Source organism: Salmo trutta, chromosome 2, assembly GCF_901001165.1.
Source record: "Salmo trutta chromosome 2, fSalTru1.1, whole genome shotgun sequence".
Lineage (NCBI taxonomy): Eukaryota > Metazoa > Chordata > Actinopteri > Salmoniformes > Salmonidae > Salmo > Salmo trutta.
Genome location: NC_042958.1, coordinates 69,512,183 through 69,523,496, shown reverse-complemented (window position 1 = coordinate 69,523,496; position 11,314 = coordinate 69,512,183). Strand labels below are relative to the sequence as shown.

The window sequence follows — 11,314 nt, the reverse complement described above, 5'->3', positions numbered from 1 at the left end:
CTTTACTCAGTACTTTGTTGAAGCACCTTTCGCAGCGATTATAGCCTCGAGATTTCTTGGGTATGACACTACAAGCTTGGCACACCTATATTTGGGGAGTTTCTCAGATTCTTCTCTGCAGATCATTTCAAGCTCTGTCAGGTTGGATGGGGAGTACAGCTGCACAGCTATTTTCAGGTCTCTCCAGAGATATTCGATCGGGTTCAAGTCCGGGCTCTGGCTGGACCACTCAAGGACATTCAGAGACTTCTGCTCTGTCTTGGCTGTGTGCTTAGGGTCGTTGTCCTGTTAGAAGGTGAACCTTCGCCCCAGTCTGAGGTCCTGAGCTCTCTGGAGCAGGTACTTTTCTCTGTTCATCTTTCCCTCGATCCTGACTAGTATCCCTGTCCCTGCTGCAGAAAAATATCTCTCTGTACTTTGCTCCGATCTTGTTTCTCATGGTCTGAGAGTCTTTAGGTGCCTTTTAGCAAACTCCAAGCGGGCTGTCATGTTCCTTTTACTGAGGAGGGGCTTCCGTCTGGTCACTCTACCATAAAGACCTGATTGGTGGAGTGCTGCAGAGATGGTTGTTCTTCTGGAAGGTTCTCCCATCTCCATAGAGGAACACTGGAGCTCTGTCAGAGTGACCATCAGGTTCTTGGTCACCTCCCTGACCAAGGCCCTTCTCCCCCGATTCGCATTGCTTCTTTTTTGCTCTGACATGCACTGTCAACTGTGGAACCTTATATAGACATGTGTTCCTTTCCAAACCATGTCCAATCAGTTGAATTTACACTAGGTGGACTCAAATCAAGTTGTAGAAACATCTCAAGGATGATCAATGGAAACAGGATGAACCTGAGCTAAATTTTGAGTCTCATAGCAAAGGGGCTGAGTATTTATATAAATAAGGTATTTCTGTTATTAATGTTTTAATACATTTGCAAAAATTTCTATAACTTGTTTTTGCTTTGTCATTATGGGGTATTGTGTGTAGATTGCTGAGGATTTAAAAAAAAATCTGAATAAGGCTATAACGTAACAAAATGTGGAAAAAGTCAAGGCACTGTACGTGAAATGATTCTGAAAACAAATTTAATGTAGTTCAAAATACATTCTGAAATACATTAAATAATGTATTTTAGAATATATCTTTCAATGTATTTATCAATATATTTGGTAAATACAAAAAAATGCATTTAAATGTATTTCTAAGGAATATATTTTTTGATTAAAATGTATGGAAAATATTTTTAAAAATGTGCCAAATCATATTGTAACGAAATGGTGACTGTCCTAACAATGAAACTGTAAAGATACACTATGCAGTAATCGCTCCGCCATTTCCTGGTTACTAAAATTCTAATAGTTTGCCTAATTTCAGTTTATGTGACAAAACAAGCAAGTATAGTGTAGAGCAGTGGTTCCCAAACTTTTATAGTCCCGTACCCCTTCAAATATTCAACCTCCAGCTGCGTACCCCCTCTAGCACCAGGGTCAGCTCACTCTCAAATGTTGTTTTTTGCCATCATTGTAAGCCTGCCACACACACTATACATTACATTTAATAAGCATAGGAATGAGTGTGAGTTTTTGTCACAACCCGGCTGGTGGGAAGTGACAAAGAGCTCTTATCGGACCAGGGCACAAATAATAATATAATAATAATCAATAATTGTGCTTTTATTTAGCAATCTTGCATATAAAAACGTATTTGTTCATCAAAAATGGTGAATAACTAAACACAGGTTAATGAGAAGGGTGTGTTTGAAAGGATGCACATAACTCTGCAATGTTGGGTTGTATTGGAGAGTCTCAGTTTTAAATCCTTTTCCACACACAGTTTGTGCCTGTATTTAGTTTTCATGCTAGTGAGGGCCGAGAACCCACTCTCACATAGGTACGTGGTTGCAAAGGGCATCAGTGTCTTAACAGCGCGATTTGCCAAGACAAGAAACTCTGAGCGCAGCCCTACCAACATGTTTTAAGCAGACCACCATAGTCCCTGTGCCCAAGAACACTAAGGTAACCTGCCTAAATGACTACCGACCCGTAGCACTCACATCTGTAGCCATGAAGTGCTCTGAAATGCTGGTCATGGCTAATTTCAACACCATTATCCCAGAAACCCTAGACCCACTCCAATTTGCATACCACCCCAACAGATCCACAGATGATGCAATCTCTATTGCACTCCACACTGCCCTTTCACACCTGGACAAATGGAACACCTATGTGAGAATGCTATTCATTGACTACAGCTCAGCGTTCAACACCATAGTGCCCTCAAAGCTCATCAAAAAGCTAAAGACATTGGGACTAAACACTTCCCTCTGCAACTGGATCCTGGACTTGCTGACGGGCCACCCCCAGGTGGTAAGGGTAGGTAACAACGCATCCGCCATGCTGATCCTCAACACAGGGGCCCGTCAGGGTTGCGTGCTTAGACCCCTCCTGTACTCCCTGTTCACTCATGACTGCACGGCCAGGCACAACTCCAACACCCTCATTAAGTTTGCCGATGACACAACAGTGGTAGGCCTGATCAACGACGAGAGCCTGTAGGGAGGAGGTCAGAGACCTGGCCGTGTGGTGCCAGGACAATAACCTCTCCCTCAATGTGATGAAGACAAAGGAGATGATTGTGGACTACAGGAAAAAGTGGACCGAGCACGCCCCCATTCTCAGCGACCGGGCTGCAGTGGAGCAGGTTGAGAGCTTCAAGTTCCTTGGTGTCCACATCACCAACAAGCTAACATGGTCCAAGCACACCAAGACAGTCATTAAGAGGGCACGACAAAACCTATTCCCCCTCAGGAGACTGAAGATATTTTACATGGGTCCTCAGATCCTCAAAAGGTTCTACAGCTGCACCATCGAGAGCATCCTGACTGGTTGCATCACTGCCTGGTATGGCAACTGCTCGGCCTCCGATCGCAAGGCACGAACAGCCCAGTACATCACCGGGGTTTTGCTTCCTGCCATCCAGGACCTCTATACCAGGCGGTGTCAGAGGAAGACCCTAAGGTTCCAGCCACCCTAGTCATAGACTGTTCTCTCTGCTACCGCACGGCAAGCGGTATCGGAGCACCAAGTCTAGGTCCAAGAGGCTTCTAAACAGCTTCTACCCTCAAGCCATAAGACTCATGAACACCTAATCAAATGGCTACCGAGACAATTTGTATTTTGCACACAAAAAAAAATCATACAATGATGGAAAGACCTGTGTGTTGTCCTTGTTAATGCAGACAGAAAAGAGCTCCAACTTCTTAATCATAGCCTCAATTTTGTCCCGCACGTTGAATATAGTTGCGGAGAGTTCCTGTAATCCTAGGTTCAGATCATTCAGGCAAGAAAAACATCACCCAGATAGGCCAGTCGTGTGAGTAACTCGTCATCATGCAAGCAGTCAGACAAGTGAAAATTATGGTCAGTAAAGATAACTTTAAGCTCGTCTCTCAATTCAAAAAATGTGTCAATACTTTGCCCCTTGATAACCAGCACACCAGTATGTTGTAAAAGCGTTACATGGTCACTGCCCATATCATTGCATAATGCATAAAATACACCCCCCCAGTCCTTAACCATTAGTGGGGGAAATGCAAAACTGACCCCATCAGTGTCTAGGGGCATCTTCATCCTTCACCTGTATTGACGAAGCTAATACCTGTTTGTATCCAGGTCTGTCCATTCTCATGGAGCCCATCCTGAAGATGATTCCGATGACGGCTCTGTTCGGGATCTTCCTCTACATGGGAATCACTTCGCTCAACGGGATCCAGTTGTGGGATCGCATTCTGCTCCTGCTCGTCCCCAAGAAATACCACCCCAACGAGCCCTACGCCACCAGGGTATATTAACAGACAGCAGATCCCTGACACAATATGCCCACTGTGTCAGGGATCTGGGCAAAATGTGGCATATGATGTGACGTCTTTATGACAACATTTTGTAGTTATAAACTGTTTTTTTGGTTGAGAAGACGTAATATAACCAGATTACAACCAACTGGACTCTTACAACCAGTTAAAGACTAGATCAAGACGCCATGGGAAAGATGCCATATTTTGGTTATTATGTGTTTGTTTTTGTAGGTCAGATTATCAGATCACGACATCACGCTGTATGCCTCTGTATTCTTGTGTATTGGCTAGGACTCCCTCAAAAAGGAGATGGTATTAGTAAATAAATAAGAATCAGAATTCCCTTTCTCCCTATTCATACTTGCACTAGGTGTCAACGGGCAGGATGCACCTATACACAGCCATCCAGGTGGTGTGTCTGGCAGTGCTGTGGATCGTCAAGTCCAGCCCGGCCTCCCTGGCCCTGCCCTTCATTCTCATCCTCACTATCCCCCTCCGCATGGCCATGACCGGACGCTTCTTCACCGAACTGGAGATGAAATGTGTAAGTAGACATCAGGGTGTTGTGTGTGTGTGTGTGTGGTCCTATTATTAAAGCTTGGTGCTGGTAATGGTAAAGTTGTGGGTTCAATTCCCGCAGGGGATCAGATACACATACGAAAAAAGGAATGTGCCCACTGTACTGCAAGTTGCTTTGAATAAAATGATCTACTAAGTGGCATATTATTATTATTATTTGTACAATACAGAACAATACAGTACAATGCAGCATACCTACAGGCAACCTCACTCTCACCCTCATCTATATCATGCTGGTCATCATTGTGGCTGAATCTTCATTTGAAATCAGTCAATCGAAGGCCTTTGTTTGGTTTGGTCTCATACATAAAGCAACCAATAAGCACAACGTTTGTTGAGGTTGACATGGAATGAGATTCTTCCTTACTGTTATGTATTTCCTTGTTCTGTTGTGTTTCAGTTGGACGCCGACGATGCTAAGGTGACATTTGAGGAGGAACCTGGACAGGATGTCTACAATGAAACTCAGATGCCATTGTAGACATCTGGACCTGCCATTTTTTATCTAAAAGCCCTTTATTTTATTTATCTGACATGACAAAGTATTTTAATAGGATTCTTGTTTTTGTCTACTACCGTATGAACTGACATGTATATCCTTTGGAGTGTTTTTAAACCATCATGAAGCCCAAATAGTAGGTTATGACCCTTAGATTTCAAATATAAGAAATTGTCAGTAAAAGAAAATGATTTTTTAAAGAGTTGAATATATCTTCTGTATATTTCCCTATTTCTTTCCAGTCAAACATTCCTGCAGCCATATATGTGTGTATTTAAACAGCAAACAGCTCTTCCTGCCATAATAATACTTTGGCCTATGATAGTGTGTTAATTTCACCTTGCTCTATTGACTTTCCACCTTTGTAAGGCCTTTAAAAAGGTTTTTACTTAGAACTATTATCTTGCAAAAAATTGTACAAGGCTTTATTCCATATAAGAATGACGTTTTGCACGTCTGCCCAATATTATGGTATTTTTTAACAGTTGAGCTGAAAAGCAGACAGCTGTAGACTGAGGCCATATCAGTGTCAATATCTTTCACCTTTTTAAGGAGTTTTAACCATGAATGACAAAGCTACCATATGACTGAAGAAGCCAAATCACTGAAACTTGCCTTTCGAATAACTTTTAGGTATTGTTTTACGTATTGATATGAAGTACTATGGAGATGGGATAAATTCAAAAAAATGCTTTTATTTTAATTTAAGCCCCTGGGGATTGTGGAATATTATTGATTTAAATATTGTATAAGAGAGATTTGAACAATAGAGCTAGCAAGCTTGTAGTCCTAAAAATGGAAATGAGTAACCTCTGGTTTGTTTAGCCATTCCTATGGGGAAAATTAATGGGGAAAGAATAGGGTTTTGGGATAAATGTTGAAAAGAAGTCTGAGGAGATCTTATAAGTTTTGTTCTATGAGATAATATCCGTCAGTTAGCGCGACCTTTATGAATTATGAAGCCTTTATGTGCTGTATGTGCATGTTTTGATTATATAAATGCTTCAACATTCACAAAAAAATTACGTTAGCGGATGAAGATTATCTCATAGAACAAAACGTTAAGATCTCCTAAACCTGTGTTTACCACAGACCTTATTTTCAGCGTTTATCCAAAAACCCTCTAAAATAACCATTCGTTTTCGCATAGGCTTTGGCAAACGAAATGTGGTGGTTAGTGCCTACAAAAAGACACCATTACTATTATCTATATGTACATACATCAAAGCTAAAATCATAAATTAAAAGTATATTTGAAGAGAGGATGGAGGGATGCATAGGGGTGTGTTTAATTTATCAATAAAAAGTTAGGTCTGACAGTGTTTCTTTGTTGTTGTGATCTTTTCTCAACATCAAATAAATGCTTCAAAAAATATATATATAGTGATTTCACTTTTTTGTATTCGTCACTGATCGGTTGCCGTCGGTAATCGCACCCTTTCGTCCACCTGATTGGTTACTTTGCATTGACCCGCTCATATTTTATTTCTTTTTTAAAACATATGAGACATGAGAGAAGACAACATGCATTGACGGGGGTACGTTAAAGATGGCGTCCCTAAATGGAGCGAGAAAGAGATTTCACTGCGGAAAAGTGGAATATTTTCACAAGGAGTCGTTTAATTGGATTTCGGAGAAGGAATGGAGGGGAAAAGAGAGGTTGAAGAGAATGAGGGAGGCAAGAGGTAGAATCTGTTGAAGAGGGAGGAGGTGTGTCGTAGAAGACGGGTGTCAAGTGGAAACGGTGAGCCCTACACCGGACCGAGTTCTGGGGGTGAAATGGAAGTGAATGAGGGCGAGTTAGGTGAGGTGGAAAGTGTGGTGAAGACGGAGCCTAATCCATTTGTGGTTTCAGGGTGGGTGGGGAAGGAGTTGGTTTGAGTTGAATCAGCGTGGAATTATGATAAACTGGAATTTTTCTTCAAACAGGTTGTAAAAGCATGCTAGACATTTATAGAATAAACCATACCTAGTTTGATTCTGTGACAAACGGTGAATTAGTTATTGATTTATACAGCTTTAAATTGCATTTTAAAGATTGTGTGCAACGTTATTTCCATCAACTGGATTTAAAATATTTTTTTTTAAAGAAGAAACCTTTAAAAGAGGCTCTAGCATACTTTTACAACACTTATAGAATAAACCATATCAAATTTTATGTTTCTGTGACAATTAATTAAATAGTGATTGATTTTCTAAATTTTAAATGGCTTTTGAATGTGTGAATATAAAACAAACTTTACCTTGGTGAGCTAACGTTAGTAACCTAACCAATTCGCTATAGTATTAACTGGTAACGTTATACGACTCCTTGCCGTTCCTCAAGTTATAAGGCGTTTGTTGATTACTGGACCCTGACAATCTGTGTAAAATGTTAGCTAACGAACTAACTATAACTAGTTATCTGTGAACGAATGTTTTCCCTTTACAGTATGTGGTTAATTTACAGAATGAGAGAATTAGGTGACAATGACTTGTTAAACAAGTGGAGCTGGGCCTGGTTTAAGCTGGATGCCACTATGGAGGTGAAAGGCACACCACAGACTTTCCCTCTTTCTCACTTTTACAATACAGTGGATAAAAAGGGGTATGCCAGGTGTACTCTCTGCCTGAAAGAGATCAATTATGCCAACAAAGGGTATCATGCTCTGCTGGCACATTGTAGAACAGATGTCCACAGGCAGGAAGTGTGCAATGTAATAATGTTCAGTGTAGCCCAAAGATATTGCTTTTCTTGTGTTGAACTTGACAGTAACACTTGTGAATGAGGGGGATTCTTACATATTTTATTTTTTTTACTCAGTGAATGTTATTTTTGCACATGTAGCCTTGTGCACTTGATCGATGTCTATAGTGGCCACTATAATAGAGCACAAATAGAATGCATGTTTGTTTCATTCTATTTCTACGATGTTTTTTTCCCCCCAAGTGCAATATTTAGGTGTGTGTGGTCACAAGCTTTCTATTATAAAGGCTGTCATGGCTAACTGCAATGTTAGTGTATTGTTCTTTCTCATTTGCAGTAAAGTCTAGGCAACAAATAACATTGGATTGCTTTCTTAAATTTTTTTTAGCTATGAGTTAGGTTCACATTAACCACTTCTTTTACACACAGAGACTCATCATGTAAATCACATTATTTGTTTAATTAGTTAAAACCTGCATTTCCCCCTAGCAGGATTTTTTTGCATGTTTCAGTGCAACAAAAAAAAGTGTCACCCATCCCTGCTTTAGTCAGAACTGACTTTTTGTAGCACGTTAGAAAATAGATTTTTTTTTGCAGCAGATTAGGAGAATTAACTTTTTTTTTATTTATTTCACCTTTTTTTAACCAGGTAGGCAAGTTGAGAACAAGTTCTCATTTACAATTGCGACCTGGCCAAGATAAAGCAAAGCAGTTTGACACATACAACAACACAGTTACACATGGAGTAAAACAAATCTACAGTCAATAATATAGTAGAGAAATAAGTCTATATACAAAGTGAGCAAATGAGGTGAGATAAGGGAGGTAAAGGCAAAAAAGGCCATGGTGGCAAAGTAAATACAATATAGCAAGTAAAACACTAGAATGGTAGATTTGCAGTGGAAGAAAGTGCAAAGTAGAAATAATGTGGTGCAAAGGAGCAAAATAAATAAATACAGTAGGGGAAGAGGTAGTTGTTTGGGCTAAATTATAGATGGGCTATGTACAGGTGCAGTAATCTGTGAGCTGCTCTGACAGCTGGTGCTTAAAGCTAGTGAGGGAGATAAGTGTTTCCAGTTTTAGAGATTTTTGTAGTTCATTCCAGTCATTGGCAGCAGAGAACTGGAAGGAGAGGCGGCCGAAGGAGGAATTGGCTTTGGGGGTGACCAGAGAGATATACCAGCTGGAGTGCATGCTACAGGGGGGTGCTGCTATGGTGACCAGCGAGCTGAGATAAGGGGGAACTTTACCTAGCAGGTTCTTGTGGATGACCTGTAGCCAGTGGGTTTGGCGACGAGTATGAAGCGAGGGCCAGCCAACGAGAGCGTACAGGTCGCAGTGGTGGGTAGTATATGGGGCTTTGGTGACAAAATGGATGGCACTGTGATAGACTGCATCCAATTTATTGAGTAGGGTATTGGAGGCTATTTTGTAAATGACGTCGCCGAAGTCGAGGATCGGTAGGATGGTCAGTTTTACGAGGGTATGTTTGGTAGCATGAGTGAAAGATGCTTTGTTGCGAAATAGGAAGCCAATTCTAGATTTAACTTTGGATTGGAGATGTTTGATGTGAGTCTGGAAGGAGAGTTTACAGTCTAACCAGACACCTAGGTATTTGTAGTTGTCCACATATTCTAAGTCAGAACCGTCCAGAGTAGTGATGCTGGACGGGCGGGCAGGTGCAAGCAGTGATCGGTTGAAGAGCATGCATTTAGTTTTACTTGTATTTAAGAGCAGTTGGAGGCCACGGAAGGAGAGTTGTATGCCATTGAAGCTTGTCTGGAGGGTAGTTAACACAGTGTCCAAAGAAGGGCCAGAAGTATACAGAATGGTGTCGTCTGCGTAGAGGTGGATCAGAGACTCACCAGCAGCAAGAGTGACATCATTGATGTATACAGAGAAAAGAGTCGGCCCAAGAATTGAACCCTGCGGCACCCCCAGAGACTGCCAGAGGCCCGGACAACAGGCCCTCAGATTTGACACACTGAACTCTATCAGAGAAGTAGTTGGTGTACCAGGCAAGGCAATCATTTGAGAAACCAAGGCTATTGAGTCTGCCGATGAGGATGTGGTGATTGACAGAGTCGAAAGCCTTGGCCAGGTCAATGAATACGGCTGCACAGTATTGTTTCTTATCGATGGTGGTTAAGATATCGTTTAGGACCTTGAGCGTGGCTGAGGTGCACCCGTGACCAGCTCTGAAACCAGATTGCATAGCGGGAAAGGTGTGGTGGGATTTGAAATGGTTGGTAATCTGTTTGTTGACTTGGCTTTTGAAGACTTTAGAAAGGCAGGGTAGGATAGATATAGGTCTGTAGCAGTTTGGGTCAAGAGTGTCCCCCCCTTTGAAGAGGGGGATGACTGCAGCTGCTTTCCAATCTTTGGGAATCTCAGACGACACGAGAGGTTGAACAGGCTAGTAATAGGGGTTGCAACAATTTCGGCAGATAATTTTAGAAAGAAAGGGTCCAGTTTATCTAGCCCGGCGGATTTGTAGGGGTCCAGATTTTGCAGCTCTTTCAGAACATCAGCTGACTGGATTTGGGAGGAGGAGAAATGGGGAAGGCTTGGGCGAGTTGCTGTGGGTGGTGCAGTGCTGACCGGGCTAGGGGTAGCCAGGTGGAAAGCATGGCTAGCCGTAGAAAAATGCTTATTGAAATTCTCAATTATAGTGGATTTGTCAGTGGTGACAGAGTTTCCTATCCTCAGTGCAGTGGGCAGCTGGGAGGAGGTGCTCTTATTCTCCATGGACTTTACAGTGTCCCAGAACTTTTTTGAGTTTGTGTGGCAGGAAGTAAATTTCTGCTTGAAAAAGCTAGCCTTGTCTTTTCTAACTGCCTGTGTATATTGGTTTCTAACTTCCCTGAAAAGGTGCATATCATGGGGGCTGTTCGATGCTAATGCAGAACGCCACAGGATGTTTTTGTGTTGGTTAAGGGCAGTCAGGTCTGAAGAGAACCAAGGGCTATATCTGTTCCTGGTTCTAAATTTCTTGAATGGGGCATGCTTATTTAAGATGGTGAGGAAGGCATTTTTAAAGAATAACCAGGCATCCTCTACTGAAGGGATGAGGTCAATATCCTTCCAGGATACCCGGGCCAGGTCGATTAGAAAGGCCTGCTTGCTGAAGTGTTTCAGGTAGCGTTTGACAGTGATGAGTGGAGGTCGTTTGACCGCTGACCCATTACGGATGCAGGCAATTAGGCAGTGATCGCTGAGATCTTGGTTGAAAACAGCAGAGGTGTATTTAGAGGGCAAGTTAGTTAGGATGATATCTATGAGGGTGCCCGTGTTTACGGCTTTGGGGTGGTACCTGGTAGGTTTATTGATAATTTGTGTGAGATTGAGGGCATCAAGCTTAGATTGTAGGATGGCTGGGGTGTTAAGCATGTCCCAGTTTAGGTCACCTAGCAGCATGAGCTCTGAAGATAGATGGGGGGCAATCAGTTCACATATAGCAGGTTAGGATAATTAGGTTAGGGAAAGGGTTAACTAAAATGCTAAAAAAAAATCTACCTTTGACAAAAGCTGTATTCCAGGTTTTATGGACACGCCTGGTACCTGGAATTGATGACAGGTGTCACGCACCGAGAGTTGAGTGTGGATTCTGGGGACGAACCGTTTTTATTATGGTGTTTAAGACAACTGGAAACACGAAAAAATGAACTAATTAAAATCATGACATCAGTGATCATGTCGGAAAGCCGG

General features: G+C 41.9%; 1 protein-coding gene across 1 annotated transcript in view; it reads left to right on the top strand.

Annotated features, from left to right (window-relative positions):
• Positions 1-6,294, top strand: part of slc4a1b (solute carrier family 4 member 1b (Diego blood group)) — a 37,265-nt gene extending 30,971 nt beyond the window's left edge. Inside the window, exons 16-18 of the mRNA XM_029712893.1 lie at positions 3,661-3,830; positions 4,213-4,386; positions 4,822-6,294. Of these exons, the coding sequence (XP_029568753.1) occupies positions 3,661-3,830; positions 4,213-4,386; positions 4,822-4,902 (425 nt within the window). The 3' untranslated portion in view covers positions 4,903-6,294. The remainder of the gene's footprint in view (positions 1-3,660; positions 3,831-4,212; positions 4,387-4,821) is intronic.
• The last annotated feature ends 5,020 nt before the right edge of the window (positions 6,295-11,314 follow it).